The sequence below is a fragment of the Adiantum capillus-veneris genome, chromosome 19, assembly GCF_014529385.1.
Source record: "Adiantum capillus-veneris isolate H3 chromosome 19, ASM1452938v2, whole genome shotgun sequence".
NCBI lineage: Eukaryota > Viridiplantae > Streptophyta > Polypodiopsida > Polypodiales > Pteridaceae > Adiantum > Adiantum capillus-veneris.
The window spans coordinates 35,481,844-35,499,415 of record NC_140949.1 but is presented as its reverse complement, the minus strand read 5'-3'; the positions used below and the strand labels follow the sequence as shown (position 1 = coordinate 35,499,415).

General features: G+C 37.0%; 1 protein-coding gene across 1 annotated transcript in view; it reads left to right on the top strand.

Moving 5' to 3' along the window:
• The first annotated feature begins 17,247 nt into the window (after nucleotides 1-17,247).
• Nucleotides 17,248-17,572, top strand: part of SMU1 (transducin family protein / WD-40 repeat family protein) — a 28,427-nt gene continuing 28,102 nt past the window's right edge. The window contains exon 1 of the mRNA XM_086490434.1: nucleotides 17,248-17,390. Within this exon, the coding sequence (XP_086346560.1) occupies nucleotides 17,362-17,390 (29 nt within the window). The 5' untranslated portion in view covers nucleotides 17,248-17,361. The remainder of the gene's footprint in view (nucleotides 17,391-17,572) is intronic.

Below are 17,572 nucleotides of genomic sequence, written 5' to 3'. Positions count from 1 at the left end.
GGGTGTCTGTAGTGAAACTGATGCATCTGAAAATGGATGAATGCAATGTTTGCATGCCCTATTCTGTTTAGAAGTTGTTAAATTTTGCTTTTATCCCTCCCTTATAGCATTTGGCTACATAATTGATGTGTTCTAGAAAGAAGAAAAGCTCTTAATGGTGTATAAGCTACAAACGCCAAATGAACGTGATCCAATTATGACTCCTTATACTAAGGCTTCATGGGGAATGACAATCAAATGTGTAGACTTAGAAATCAATGTTATGCGCATAAGTGTTCTCGTGCCACTGGCTTTCGACTTGTTGTCGATGGCTCCGTGCGTCTTTTGTGTCATTTTTACTCGCTTGGGCAAAGTAGAATGATCTTGTACTTTCACTCTCTTCATCTAAGTTATCTGTTTTCTCCCACTGTTTTTTCCATAGCTCTACCTTGGTCATATTGCATGTAAGAGGAATGTCTTCTTTCAAATCTCTACAGCATATCTTCATGCTACCAAGCGTTGTTCTAATTTTGTGATGCAGCTCAAATTCTTTGATACCTGTTGGCAGCAATAACTCGTGGTGGCCTTCTTCAGGTAGCGTGCACTCTATATATTTCCACATATAAGTGCTAATGAAATCTTTGATAAAGATATCGATTTTGGCATTTGCATACATTGAGATTGCATATGTGCACTCTTTGTAAATTTTTTGCATGATGATCTTTTTCTCTTGAGGCGTCACTTTTACACTGGTCGTAAAAAAAAATGATCTAAATTGTACTGCATAACCCATCTAGGTTTCCTACATATTAGACTATCAAAATATTAGGTTAAATACATATAACACTTTAAAAAACTATGTTAAACCATAAGACATTGGTTCACATTTTGATAGTTAGTACTAATTCTGTCTAAAGTTGATAAAATATAGCACAAACCATGACAATAAAGCTGATCAAATAACACCATATTAGTGAATTTTGGAAGTTTTCAATTTCCATTTTCAAAACAAGCTTAAGATTTGACCACATGGCCAAATCTTAGCCAAAGTTTTGAGAGCATGGCTCGGAAGAGCTTTTCAAGTACTACCTTGTGGAAGGCTTTAGCCTTTAAAAAAAGTTTGAGATTTTTCCATATGGCCAAATCTTGAAGACATCGACGATTCCCAAATTGGCTCTTAAGTCTTAAATTCTCTAATGTGGTGTTAGTTACATTGATTCAATCTTTTGAACCATATAGGCTAAAGACATGTAACACTTCAGAAAGCTATGCTAAACCATAAAACATTGGTTCACATTTTGATCTAGCACTAGTTGTGTCCAAAGTAACATGTAACACTTCAAAAATCTATGCTAAACCATAAAACAATGATTCACATTTTGATTGCTAGCACTAGTTATGTCCAAAGTTGATAAAATATAGCACAAACCATGAAGATAAACCTAATAAAATATATTGACTCAATCTTTCAAACCATACAGACATTGGTTCACAATTTGATTGTGCTAGTGCTAGTTATATCCAAAGTTGCTAAAATATGACACAAACGATGACTATAAGGATAATCAAATACATTGATTCAATCTTTCAAGCTTCTTGAAGCGTTACATGTTACTTTCGACATAACAAGTGCTACCAATCAAAATGTGAACCAATGTTTTATGGTTTAACATAGCTTTTTGAAGTGTTACATGTCTTTAGTCTGTATGGTTTGGAAGATTGAATCAATGTACTTGCTTAGCCTTATCGTCATGGTTTGTGCCATATTTTATCATCTTTAGACAAAACTAGTGCTAGCAATTCAAATGTGAACCAATGTCTGATGACTTAACATAATTTTAAAGTGTTACATGTCTCTAACCTAATATTTTGATAGTTTAACATGTATGAAACCTAGATGCGCTATGCAGTAACATTTAAATCATTATTTTATTGACCAGTGTAGAAATGGTGTCTGCAAAGAAAAAGATCGTCATGCAAATAATTTTACAAAGAGTGCATACAAACAATTTCAATGTATGTAGATGTTATAATCCATCGGAGTAATGAAATCAATATTTTTATTAAAGATTACATTAGCACTATGTGGAAGAATACAGAACCTAAGTTACGTGAACAAGGCCACCATGAGTTATTGGTGCCAACAGGTATCATAGAATTCGATATGTCTCACAAAATCACAATGGTGCTTGGTAGCATGAAGATATGTTGCAGAAATTTGAAAGATGACATTTCTCCTACACGCAATATGACCAAGGTAGAGATGTGTGACAAACAGTGGGAGGAAAAGTAGATGAAGATTAATGAGAGTGAAAGTACAATATCAGTCCACTTTGTCCAAGCAAATAAAAATAGTGCAAAATATGCATGGAGCCATCAGTGATAAGTTGGATGTTAGCGGCATGTGAACATTCATGTGCCCAACATTGAATGCTAAGTCTGTGCATTTGATTGGGATTCTCCATGAAGCCTTAGTAGAAGCTGTCAAAATTAGATTAGGTTCGTTTGGTGTTTATAGCTTATACACCATTAAGAGCCCCCGAGGACTCATTTCAGAGCTTAGAGATAGAGAGAGAGAGAGAGAGAGAGAGAGAGAGAGAGAGAGAGAGAGAGAGAGAGAGAGAGAGAGAGAGAGAGAGAGAGAGAGAGAGAGAGAGAGAGGTGGGGGTGGGGGGAGGGGGAGGGGGTCATGTGGGAGTGTGCTCTACGTTGCAATGTGCAGCACTAGCGGAGTAGTAGAGCACATGATTCATGTGATTGTATTGTACCATGTATTGTGGTGCACAAAAATAGGAGGGTAGCTGACCACACAACGTGGGTGTGTGCATTAGTCATTCTATTGAATAGTGCTTAGCACGGGGATATCACCTCGATTATGTAGGGAATATGATGTCCTTGTGGTAAGTATTGGCTCATCGTATGTGCACTACATCAATAACATGACGATACTAGTATCGTATATGGTGAGTTAACTTCCCTTTCCAATGTAAAGAAAACATATGGGCATCGTTTGGTAACGCATCCATATGATGCTCATACTTAAACAATCTTTAGATTTAAGCGGCACTCAGTCAGTAACTTGAATAATATGTGTCATTTGTTTGAATAAGCATGTGTTTATGCATACATGTGACTTCAGGTCGTTGAACTGACCATATGAATGCCGTATAAATTGTATGTGCATGTATATTCAATGTCTGTTTGAATATTATGTATACGAAATACTTGGTCGATAACTTGAGCATAGAGTATTTTGTATACTAATTTTCATGATGTCTATAAATGTTCGCGTTGATTCTTTTTGTCAAAGTATCTCACATTAAATCATAACCCATTTTTTTAAAAAAAGAATCATAATTATTTGTTAGCTATCCGTTGATTTATTTGTCGACTATCTGTATCATGTTAACAAAATTTATTGAAAAACTAATATTTCTTTCACAATATAATTCTTTTGTTTTTAGCATATTGAACTTTGGATATCAATTAATCATAAACTTAAACTTTAACTGTCAATCTCTCATCTTCTCTCTCTCTCTCTCTCTCTCTCTCTCAGAGTCAGGATACAAAACTTGCAATGAGCCACAAAAATTGCCTAGATCATAGATTTTAGTAAATTAGAAACTTCTTTTGTATATAACATAAAAACCTCATAAAACTTCTCATATATGGAACTAAGAAAAGAAAAGCTCAATTTACATATGTATGAACCTTACAATTGTTATGAAAAGCTCAAAATTTTAAAAAATTAGCTCAAATTGACAAATTGAATTCTACTAATTAACTTGGATAAGTTAAAAATATTGAACCATCTTAAAAGATTTGATTCTCTTTCTTTTGCAAATTATCTCTCAAAAATGACCATGGAGGAATAGTTGTATACCTTCACTTAGCTTTGTACCATATTTTATTAACTTTGAACAAAACTAGTGCTAGCAATCAAAATGTGAATCAATGTCTTTGGCTAGCAATCAAAATGTGAAGTCAAAAGATGAGATTGCACTTCTCAAAGAAACCATAAAACATTGATTCACATTTTGATTGTTAGCACTAGTTATGTCCAAAAATGATAAAGTATGCCACTAACCATGACGATAAAGCTAGTCAAATATATTGACTCAATGTTTTGAATCATACAGGTTAAAGACATGTACCACTTCAAAAATCTATGATAAACCATAGGACATTGGTTCACAATTTGATTGTGTTAGTACTACTTATGTCCAAAATTGATAAAATATGGCACAAACTATGACGACAAGGATAATCAAATACATCAAATCAATCTTTCGAGCCATACAAGTTAAAGACATGTAACATTTAGAAAACCTATGCTAAACCATAGTACATTGATTCACATTTTGATTGGTAGCACTAGTTCTATTTAAAGTTCATAAAATATGGTACAAAGCTAAGTAAAGGTATGCAATTATCTCTCCATGGTCATTTTTGGCAGAGAATTTACAAAAACAGATAATTTTTTGTCAGTTTATTTTGAAAGAGAATTAAATCTTTTAAGACTGTTGATATTTTTTACTCATCCAAGTTAAGTACTAGAATTCAATCTTATAAATAATTTGTCAATTTGAGCTAAAGTTTTTATTTTTGAGCTTTTCATGGCAATTGTAAGATTCATGCATATGTAAATTGAGCTTTTCTTTTCTTAATTATATATATAAGAAGTTTTATGAGGTTTCGATGTTATATACAGAAGTAGTATCTCATTTACTAAAATCTATGATCTAAGCAATTTTTGTGGTTCAAGTCAGTTTTGTGACTCATTACAAGTGTGTAAGAGAGAGAGAGAAGACAAGACATTGACAGTTGACATTTAATTTTGTGATGAATTGATATCCAAAGTTCAATAAAGGAAAAAATAGCATTATATTGTGAACAAAATATTAGTTTTTCAATAAAAGTTTAGAGATAGTTGACAAATAATTATGATTCCTTTTTTTATGCGTTATAATTTGATACGAGACACTTTAACGAAAACAATCAACACGAACATTTATAGACATCATGAAAATTTTCATACGAAATACTCTGTATGGTCGCGGTATCGACCAAATACTTTGTGTACATAGCACTCAAACAAACATTGAATATACATGTACATACAATACATGTTCCAAGGCCCCTTTTTTATTATCTTGCGGACTTACCAGGATTTTACGTTTTTTCGTAGGGCTTTTTCTTTTTCCCGACAAACCCGCTGAAAATTTTCAAAAACCCAAAGGACTTATGGTGGGTTATCAAGTCACCAATCACCAACTTAAATCATGCAAAGGGTAATTAGTGAATATGACAATAACACATTGTAATCACATAAAAGTTTATGTGATCACATGATTATTCACTCCCTAGTTGGATGAGCCATGCAATAGCAAGGATATTAAGGATGGTCATCATATCTTTATAATGAGTCGTGTTTCAAGGGACTGTGTCTTGACAATGTCAAGACAAGAGCATTGGGCATGGAACAATGAGAGAGAGAGAGAGAGAGAGAGAGAGAGAGAGAGAGAGAGAGAGAGAGAGAAATGAAATGAAATGTTTTATTAACGTCTTCAAAAGGCCAAAATGGCCTATGAGACCAATCTTCAAAAGGTTTGAAGGGACTATGTCTTGACAATGTCAAGACAAGAGCATTGGGTATGGAACAATGAGAGAGAGAGAGAGAGAGAGAGAGAGAGAGAGAGAGAGAGAGAGAGAGAGAGAGAGAGAGAGAGAAGAAGAAGAAATGAAATGTTATCTAAATGCCTTCAAAAAGGCCAAGATGACCTATGAGACCAAACCCATACAATCTTGGTGGATCTAATCCAATGTTTGGGTAGAAAAGAAAATCAAGTAAAATAAAATAAAAAATGAACATCAATGTCCGAGAAGTTTTAATATTGTAGGCACAATGCTAAGAGACCTCGAGCCTCGGCAACCATGTCTTCATTAGCATGGAGCCTAGGCCAACTATAGGAAAAACCTACAGATTGTGTGCGTTCAAGGACTGATGAACACACATGATAGGATTTTGTTTATTATAGTGATCCCCCCCCCCCCCCCCAAATCTCACAGTTGCTATACTACGATTGTAACAAGTGAAAGAGAGAACATTGCCAAAAATGTGACCTTTAAGTTAGATCCTCATGGTGGTGATGGTTTGACTACTAAAATGGCATACTTCAGGTCTTTATTACTTATTTTTGCAAATTAAAAAGCAAGATAGTTTTGAAGCTCGCTTATTTGAGGGTCCAAAAAAATTGGTTTATGTACAAATCAATTACCGTTTGGGTAAGAATTTTTTTGGACCCCTTTTAGATGATACCGAAACATCTCCATTTGCTTCAAGTCTTCCATTGAGTCATGAAGAAGTTCAGAACTGCTACTCCATATCTCATTGGAGCATTATTTGACTGCAATACATTTTCTTCTCGGTATGTCAAAGGCGATATTTGATGAATAGTATATAAATTGAGAATGCTCCATCTTTGATTCATGTCCTCATCACAAGTCACATATATTACAAGCCCAGATAATAATACAACACTTTTGGGCACCCATCTAGAACTTTGGAGGTCCTTGATGAATCAATCTTTATACAAAACCATTTCAAGGCCTTGATTAATCAATCTTTACATGAGGAAATCATGTTATCCCATCTTTCAATTTACTGCCGATGAAATAACCAACTTACAAAAATTTGTCTATATTTTCAATATTCTACTCATGAATTCTCCCACCAGCTAGGATCTTCTTGGCAGCTACTCAGTTCAACCATGCATGGATACATGGTGGGTTGCCCACATTTTCCATGATAAACGGCGGGTGTTCCAGTAGAGTTTCCAATAAATTAGCTGCATAATAGTAATAGTACAATTTGCAATAGCCGCTAAGATTCACTTCAAGCTCTTTGTGACTCTCATACTTGCTTGAAAAGATCGACTATGCTTCTTCTTTGAGAACCAGGCACAACAACCACCTGTAGTCAAAAGAGGTTCTATGTTACAGGAAATAGGGAACCAAGAACAAAAATAGAAATTGTAGGAAACAAAAAGCAATAACATTAATGAAAATGGGGAGACGGGGAAAAAGTAGAGTTTCAGGTAACTATGGGCCATATATTTTTCATCATAAAAGGGTTATAATTATAACTTAACCTTTATAGTTGGAATATTGAAGTCATAAATAAGATTACTCATTCTACCACAAAAATTTCACTTACATTTATAAAGACAATTGAGATGGTTAGATGGCATCCTGGTTGTGTTACTATTTTAATGATTCTTGAAGAAAAATGCTTCATTTTTAGTGTTAAGTACAATACCCAAAAAGTATGCTTATAATGATCTACAGTCGCCAAAGGCTAATATCATTTTATCCACAATTTTATCAGATGCATCTGAAGAAACAAGCACTTATACACACACACTTCTGCAACCTGTCACAACCACCACCAAGTAAACTTGTGTGAGTATCATGCCAGCCGAGAACAACCATTTTGCATTTCCGTTGCTATTACATGCCATAGAGAGAGCAATGGTTGATAGAAAATATCACTCTTTTTCACAATGGAGAGAATAGTGGGATTACTCAATCACTCTTTTACCTTTCTTTCTTAAGGAAGGAGAAGAGAGGAGCAATCCATTGAGACTGGGTGGGTGGGTTTACACATTCAATAATTGGAAATTTGAACAGGGTGTGACCCAGGGGGATTTGCCATGGAAAACTTACCGCACCAGGTAAGTGCAGGGGAAGGGGGTTTTTTTACAAGTTACATAAGTGTATAAGTTAGGGGGCAGGCCCCTAATAATTTATCTCCCAAGCTTGAAAATAAGGGAAGGGGTATCATATTTGGGGGGGGGGGGGGGATGAGAGGAAGTTTTTGTGTTTCAAAATCATGGCTTCCCAAAAGAGTCTTCCCTCAAACTTGTGAGTCAATTTCTACAAATATACATGCAAGAACTAGCACTGCTTTGAATCAATTTCTTGTTTTGTGATTATAGTTCATTTGTTGAGAGATAAAAGCTATAAAGCGCTTGTATAAATGCAAATTTACACGGAGAACCTAACACAAATTTATAACCTTTTTTTTGAATAATTTAGATGGGTCCAAATTGGACGAGTAGCTAGAGTGCAGACGGAATGGGCACATAGTTTGAAAGTCAAACTAAAACACATTGAGGGTACATCTAGTTATCAACAGAACTGGTTCCTTTGTACGTTGCCAATCACTATGCTAGGCTCTTTGACTAGTTTTACTCAGTTAGATTATACGAGACATACATTTTATATGTAAGATAGGAGTATGATATTTTTCTGCATTGATTATTGTATAAGCGTAGAAAGGGGGTTCATATTCTCTAATATGAGTCGTATATCGGGGTTTTATCAAATCTGTCTGCTCGCAGGTGGAGTCCCATTTTGTATATAAAGTGAATCCCTCGGGGGTGTGACATATGTTTCAACATATTGGAACATTTCAGGGCATAAAAAAGGTGAAACAGGTTTCGTAAAAATATATGTTGCCCTACCCAAGACTTTGACAAATAAGTAAAATAAATACCTAAAAGCCAAACTAAATAATGGGATCACATTGGGCAGTTCACTTGAGATGCCTAAACTTTAACAAAAAGCCCATTCAGCATCACAGTCTCCTTTCACAAAAGACTCAACAATAACCACATTTGTAGTAGAACCAACATTTGCAGTGGAACCACCCTCTTTCTTCTTTGCCTCTTTAATCAACTTATGACACTGCTTGATCAAGTGATCATTAGCTTTACAATAATGGCAACGCATCTTCTTTTCTCCCTTATCACCAAAATTTCCAAACGAATTGCTGCCAGCAAAAGCATTAGGAACAAGTATTTTTCCACTGAAGAAGAACCATGAGAAGTGGTTGCATTACTGTTACCACCTTTTCTTTGAGCAACAATGAAGGCATGTTCAACCGCACGCTGTCTAGTCCTATTTTTTTAAAAAAGCAACTCTTGCAACAAGAATGTGCATAATGCATCAAACTTGACAACTTCAGGATTTCCTTGGGTCATAAGTCTCCAAGTTAGCAGCAATCCTTGCAGCAAGACCTGCAACATCCTCAGAACTAGGACATACATCAATGCCCTACACAATATTCTACACACCCTTTGACACGAGAACATGTTGCATCATGTAAGCCCACATAGGGTAACTGTCCCCATCCAATCTGTCCTCAACAACAAACATCTTGAACACATATGTGTTGTTGTTGACCATGGTGAACGCTTGCACTTGATGTGAAAACTGCCCGAAAAGAGGCGAAATGAAGCGGGAATAGCACATGCTATATAGCACAAATTTTAGAAGACTATAAGGGACCTGTTATGCAAAAAACAACATTGACAAAAAATTTGCACAAAATGACAAAAGTGACCCTCCTGTGCAGCACTGTCTGTAGTGGGAACGGAGGCCGAAATGAGCTCGAATCAAAAATCTAAGCAAACTGAGCTCTTAAGACGAGCACTCCCATAATATTTTTTGACTTGCAAACGCAGGCCAAAGCTCACAGAATTGAAGAAAATGAGCAGGAGTGTGCTGGAGCTGCTTGCGATTATGCCCGGGAGGATGCAACTTGTTTTGATACTAATTGTTGGAATGAGGGTTGCAGAAAAACACACACAGCTTGGAGAAGACGAAGGAAGCTCAAGGCACACAATAGAGAGTGTATTACTTAGTGTGCAAATGAAAGATAGATAGCCCTAGAATGATGGGCGTATATACAATGCACGGGGCATCACAAATGAGATTTTGCATTAAAAGATATATGGAGGTGAAAATTTACACATTATAATATTCAAAGATGGAGAGATGCATTGCATGTATTGTGATGCCTGTGCCCATCAAAAAAAGAAGAAACCATACGTATGACACATAAATATGGTGTGGAGTTGGCATCGTTCTCCACATTATTAATAATACCATAGGGAACATGCCCTTCCCTGCCACTTTTGTCCCCTCTAGTGTTGAAGGGGGACTTATGCTTCTCCTCCAATGTTGGAGGGACTTTCTTAATGTCAAAATATTGTTGCAGGCCCTGTGAGTATAAGAGAACTACAAATTTGGAGATCACGGTCTCAAAAGTAAACCACAAATGTATACATCATGCCCAAAAAACGCATATGGAATAACCAAATCTTTCTCAAGCCAAGAGACAACCATGCTCCACTAAAGCACAATCTGTATGCATGTAGATATGTGTCCTTGTCTCCATCTTGGACTTGTAATGAGGCCAGAGAGCTATGCTCGCTCTCTCTATGTGTAGACACAACCGGAGAGCTACACGCTCACTATGTCGAAGTTGCCAATGCCGAAAGTATTTGAGAGTCCAATCCGGAGAGAGTTTGAAGTGTGTGTCCTCAAGGCATTCAATGTTGAAGTTGAGATAAAGGTATCTTTTTCTCTCTCTACACTCTCTCTCCTCTCTTACTCAATTTGAATGCACAATTTGTGCGTAAGAAAATAGCCTCTATGTTTTTTATTTCAGACGTACATGCACTCCAAATCAGCTGAGAAGCCCTTCTACAAAGTCACAAAGCTTAAAGAGAGCTTTGTTTTAAATAAAAAGTGTTTATATCCGAGTTCTTAGCTCAAATTATAGAAAAAAGTGACCTACTGTCAATCTGCCTTGAACTGAACGACCTGATTCTCTCTCTCTCTCTTTGAGCTAACAAGAAGCTCAATCTCTCTCCCCTTGTGGCTTGTGGAGTTACCCCTTTAACACCTTGATATATGAGTTGTATGTGTTGAGCTCACAATGCCTCCATAGCCATGGAATCTCTAAGCTTAGATTTGTTGCCGATGCGAAGCTCATCGGGAAGTGGGAAATGCTGAGAGAGAAGTAGCACTACAACCTTCGGCTTTGATACCACTTGAAGAATGCACGATGCGTGCAAAGTGCGAGGGATGAGAGGAGCAAACACACAATGTTGGTGGAGCTCGGTATTGGAGTTATCCTCTCACGCTCCTTATTCTATATCAAAGTAAAGAATAAGTGAGTTAGTAATGATGGGTTAGTAACGGGCATCCAATTAGTTGACCTCAATCCCAACAGTAAAAATAATGGTGGTGTATGTGTGTGCGTGGTGTGTTTGTATTGATTATCCAACAATTGATTGAGTCATACAATCAATTGAATCATCCAATAGAAGAGATTGGACAAGAGATACAACCATATATACCATAAAATACAACTGCCAACCAATTTGACATAACATAATAATTGTCATGATAGACCATAACCAATGTAAGTCTGCTTGAGTTAATCCAAACCTGCTACTACATCTGCAGTCCATGTAGTAGTCTTAAGGAAAGAGCCTCTTATTTGCCGCTATCCACAAAGCATTTAGTACTTGGCATGCTTCATGTGGGAAGACAGGTGTCAACGACTTCTTCCCCTTGTTATCGGCGTCAGGAATTGCTAACAAACTAACAACATGTATCAGTGAATGTATTTAATAACTTAAACCACTATGTAAACATGTATCAAAGTCAATTCATTTACAGATGTATTTTAAAAGCTCTGACCGAACCTTGCTCCCAATTATGAGCAATTTTATTGCCAATTATGCTATCTTGAGATTTCTGAAAATTACGGCAGCATTTTGTTTGTATTTTGGCTATCTTTCCAAAAATTCATTTTCATCCATCTCCTAGGAAACCCTCACAGGAGGATTAAGGCATATTGACCAAGAAAATATGACAGACTATGATAAAATAATTTATAGAGCATCATGTGGAAAAAAAAGGATTATAAATTTATACAATTGTATTCATATATAAAAACTAAACTTGTGCTTTGAGAGCTTTCAGACTCATATCAAAAGCGTCCCCAATGGATGTACTTAATTAAAAAATCAACTTATGACAGTGTACTAAAAGGTCTGCAGAAAACCAGAATTTAAAAAACCGTTAAATTTTATTTTCCTGCATGCCTGAAGACACATTAATACATGCCCAAAGCTCAAATCTGGTAGTATTATTTATAATACAATAGTAAGGATACAAAATTATGTTATATTGACGATGTCACAAAACTGAGAAAGATCAAACCTGGAAAATGTTGATGGTGTTTGTCTTTTGCCCAAAGGTGAGTGGTGAGCATATTAGGATTACACCATACGTCCACGTGCACTTTATCCGAAGAAGTGGAAATGAAAGCTTCTCATGATTCATAGAGAAATCCATAGCTATTTTGAAGGCGTAACCTAGGAATCAGCATGAGAATTGCTCATACAGAGGTTGTCCGTATTGGCTCAAGGTTTTGGCGATGATGTGGGCTCAAGGTTTGTAAGTACTATTTACTCCATAAGAAGGATGATATTGATCAAAGGTATGCAGTCGTTGCTGCCTTAAGAGCCCCGCTAGGTAAGTGTGATGAGGCAAAGAGCGTCCACTACTCATAAGGTGGGGAAGGAGTACAGAGTGTCGAAATACCATGGCACAAAACTCAATAACAACAGAAGGGCATATGGCGTATATATGAGACATTGGAAACTGTAAGCTTGAGGATTCATCAAGGGGCGAAGCTCGACAAGCACATGCTAATGCGCTTATTTTAGAACCCACGCTGGCATCAATAACTATGGTTTTAAAAAAGCAAGTGAGTAGGTACTTTTGGATTACCTGCTTTAAGACCCAAGGAATATGTACATACACCATCTAAAAAAGTTTTCCTTGCTATAAAAGGATTGTAATGGATCATTTGAATGCTACAACTTAGTTAGTGTCCAAACTTGGAACCCAATCCCGGATCATCAGCTATTTTTGGACAAACAGTGATGTACAAAGCCAATGGGGCTCCGGACAAAGTGTCAACCGCCCCTCATGGGTTAAAATAACATTGATATCATTAGAAGCTCCGAGCTCAAATTCTTGGAGAGGGTATGGATAGAAGGGCTATTGTTATAGTATCCAACTATAAGAGAAGGGACTCTAAAATTAGGCAAGGGTATGTAACTCTTCTATACTCAAGGGAGCTTCTCAAGCAGGTGTGAAGTGGGAAAGTTACATGAATCCAATGACCCTACTATAGATCCCAGAAGGTGATAGCTAGATGGGGATAGTTGTGATGCATGTTATTCAATGGGTCATTTACATAACGAGGTCCATATAATGGGATCTAGGATAATGCGCAATGCGGGTCTACACCTACTCTATACCCAAGATGGCTTCTTGAACATGTAAGTGTGTGTGTGCATGTGTGTGTGTGTGTGTGTGTGTGTGTGAGAGAGAGAGAGAGAGAGAGAGAGAGAGAGAGATGATTGGAGTAAAAATTGGATGAAACCTTTGCCTAAAGGGAAAAATACATATACAGCCTCATGAGAATGATAGAGCTTAAAATATAAATGAAAGTTTGGGAATTGGCCTCAATTCCATAATACGTAGATCAATCATGAATTTTTTTCATCAAAATGGTCCATGAAATTCAATGAAGTCAAATTATAATACGTTTCAAAATCTTCTTGATGAATGCTTTAAAAAATCTTCAAAGACTCTCCCTCGTGTTGTGTTTTACAGACACAAGAGAGAACATTTAATTTGCGTCAAGTTTTCACATAAAAAACTCGTCATCATTTGGGACTTGGGGAAGAAATTTGGCCCCTTTCAATCCTTACACCACACCTCACGCCAAGTTTATTGAGATGAAGTTCATGCAAGTTTAGAAAATTAATAGGAAGGAAATAACACTAATCAAGTTTAAACACTCACACTCTCTCACTCTGTCTCATATCAAGGTTTCCAACGAAGAGCGTTCTCAGAGAGTCGTTGTCGACATGTCCGCTCTCAAAATCGAAGCCCCCGAGTAAGAATCTTTCCACTTTGCTTGTTTTCGCATTTTCCGTACGGGCTCCATTTCAATTTACTGGGTTCAAAGTAATGCATATAATCGCCACAGGGCAAGAAGTCAAATTCATCCTCTCTCTCTCTCTCTCTCTCACACACACACACACACACACACACACACACACACACACACACACACACAAACACACACACTTCATTACTTGCCTACCGTTTTTCAGCATCAAATTAGGCTATAATATGCCATAGATTGTCGACACTTTGGCTTTGAAAAGTCCCACACCTTTTTACTAGATGAATATCCATTATGGATTAGAACCCTTAAAATGTTATGATAGTTACAAGGCGTGGCTAAAATACTACTTACTGTCCTTATTTACTATGCCCTGAGGTGCTATGGTGGCTATATTGTGCCGGACCGCATCACAGGCGGCTACTCATCCGCGAGTCTGCAGGAGGAGCTCGATCTACTCAATACGCTCTGCAAGCAACTAGCCATGAGTGATGGCGGCCTTCCTTCTTCCTATTTAAAGAGGTGAGGGCGCATTCTGCCCCTCACTTAGCTTTGTGTGTGTTCTACTTGTGTTAAGTTTGTGAGGAGTGCGTGTTTTACCTCTGGTGCACCAAACATGAAGCTTACAACACAAACAACTGAGGTTGGCCACTAAGCTTAGCATTAATGGTCTCGTTTCTATCGTTTTTATTTTGATATAAATGGTAAGCACTGTCGCATAAAAAGCCTAATAAAGGTTAATGGTCGGGTTGGCTATACTAAGCAGTGCATGATAAAATATGGATGGTTGGACCACTGTATGGCTAGCTCGGTTTGACAGTAAGAAGCATTACAGAGGGGTGTTGTTCCTCGTTCCTTAGCCTGGTAAGGTCCACTACGGTGGTCGGCTATGAATGGCATCATATGGTAATAGTTGGAAAAGTTTTTTTGGGGCATGACTATGTTCTTGCTACTGGTTTTTTAGCTGCTCTGCGAAACTGTTCATTGTTCATAACAAATTGCAGGTACATACTGTTCAAAATTTTGGGGGATAAAGCAGTTTTTAACTTGATATTTATTGTTTTTTATTTACTAATGATGACGATACATAAATAAATGCCTGGCAAAAGTATTGGGTGGCATAACCTGCCGCTTAGCCTGGTAAAAGGAACCACCGTGTGGTTGGCTTGCTTAAACAGATAATGGCACTAATGTGGATTGTTGTTCCTAATTACTTAGCCGGGTAAGGCCCACTATGTGGGTTGGCTAGGTTTGATAATATATTGTAATGGCTGAATGAGCTAGCAAACATGTGTTAGGATATGATCTTGCCACTGCTTTCGGTGGCTCTGCATAAAATTGACCATTGGTTGGAGGTTATTAAGTACTACCGCTTGGCTTGTTGCATACTAGTTGTTATCTTACTGATTAGTGATTTTTTGACTTGATAATGGTACTAGTTGTTTTCTTTTACTTAGCGCATGAATTACTGGCAAAAATTGGGGTTGTTTCCCGATTGCGTACTGACTTTTTGGTTAAAAGTTGTTCGGTGGATTATTTTGGGTGGGGTTCCCCCCGGCTGCATACTACCGCTAGACTTGGTCGTTTACTGTTTTTTTTGGGGTAATGCTATACTGTTTTAGCATTCATATGGACTGACGAAAAAAGCGCATAAAAATACTTATTTCTTTTATTTGAGCACTCTGTCTGGCTAGATACCGTGTTTATATTTAAAGATCTCTGCTAATTGGCTTACTCATTAGGGAATGAAGGTAAGTAACATACAAACTTGAGGAAGGAGAATGCCATAAACCCTACTTGGAGATAAACTTTATCTGTCATAAATAATCAAAAACTTGTTTGATATTCTTGAAAGAAAAATTGCTTTAGGCTCCTTTTACTTTATGGTATGTGAGAATGGAGCTTCATAAAAAAAAAGTGGGTTAACTGATATAAATGAGGAGCTGGTTCACTTGGATTCGAAGGTGGTATGGCCTTCCAAATAGAATTAATACCTTAAACTTTGGATGATTAAAACGTTTTTTGGAATATAAATACTTTGGACTAGGCTTGAAAGTTTTTTTAAAAACTTTTTAATATGGACATGGATAACAACTGGTATAGTCCATTTGATACCTGTAAAACACATCCAACGCTAACATATCTGTTGTCTTGTTTGAATGGATGCAGGTAAGGATTCTATCTTATCTTGGGAGGTTTTTTTGGCTTTAAGAAGTTGTCCTTACATGATTACACATACACCTACGGCGGCAAGGGAAGTACTTCTGATATCTGTATACTGGAATGAGGCTTCATTCATATAAACATTGTACAAAGATAATTCTAAGACTGAGTTTCTTTTGTACTTATCATTCCTTCTCTTTGGAGCCAGCTGTCTTTTGAGTGTAAAAGTTCAATTATGTCTTATTATTTATGATAAAACAGCTACACACAGGTCCTAAACATAAGATTTTTCCATTCTTATGGGGAAACCGGGACGCTGGCTTTAGAAACTAGTTTTGGAACTTAGTTCTAAGTTGGACCCACAGTCTGTAAACCCTTGACCGGTTGACTGGTGTTAGGTGGTCCTTCATAGACTATGTTTTTGGTCTCCTGCTCACAGCTATTATAGTCTCTGACTTTGCCGGTTTAAGGATTGCAGGCCCGATCTACAAGACTAATCGTATGTTTATATATTTTCTTTCAGGATCACAAAAACTTTAGAATGACATCCCGCATGAAAGTAAAACACAACCCTGAGAATCATACAAGGATTCTAGAGCAGATTAAGTTTTACCTAAAAGACCATACTCCAAAAAATGCCTTAGCAGCTAGAACCCGACCTTTTCTGTCAAGAAAGGCCAAATATTGTATTACTTACTACAATAAGTAGTCATAGCCTCATTAACTTTTTTGTATATTGTAAACCCTTTGCTCTCTCGCAAGGCTTGGAATTATCCTCTGAACCCCTCTTTGTGTGGCAACATCTCTTGTCTTCAGATGTATTAGCAGCTTGGATGATTCTCAACTAATTTATGACTTGGCTCTTGCCTCAGCCAAAAAGATGTCTATTTTACACATGTTATCTTTTAATGATTGTGTCAAAATTTTGGCTACCTTGGATAAAGATTCAAAAGATGGTGTTAATTTGATTTTCCAATACACAGCCCAGCTTCAAAATGGTCCATGAAATTCAATGAAGTCAAATTATAATACGTTTCAAAATCTTCTTGATGAATGCTTAAAAAAATCTTCAAAGACTTCCCCTTGTGTTGTGTTTTATAGACAGAAGAGAGAACATTTAATTTGCGTCAACGTAATCATCATTTTCATAACTCACATAAAAATTTCATCATCATTTTGGACTTGGGCAAGAAATTTGGCCCCTTAGAATTCTTACACCACACCTCACGCAAATTCATTGAGTTGAAGTTCATCCAAGTTTAGAAAACCAATAGGAAGGAAATAACACTAATCAAGTTTAAACACTCACTCTCTCACTCTGTCTCATATCAAGGTTTCCCAACGAAGAGCGTTCTCAGAGAGTCGCTGTCGACATGTCCGCTCTCGAAATCGAAGCCCCCGAGTAAGAATCTTTCCACTCTGCTCGTTTTCGCATTTTCCGTACGGGCTCCATTCCAATTTACTGGGTTCAGAGTAATGCATATAATCGCCACAGGGCAAGAAGTCAAATTCATCCTCTCTCTCTCTCTCTCTCTCTCACACACACACACACACACACACACACACACACCCACCCCCACACCC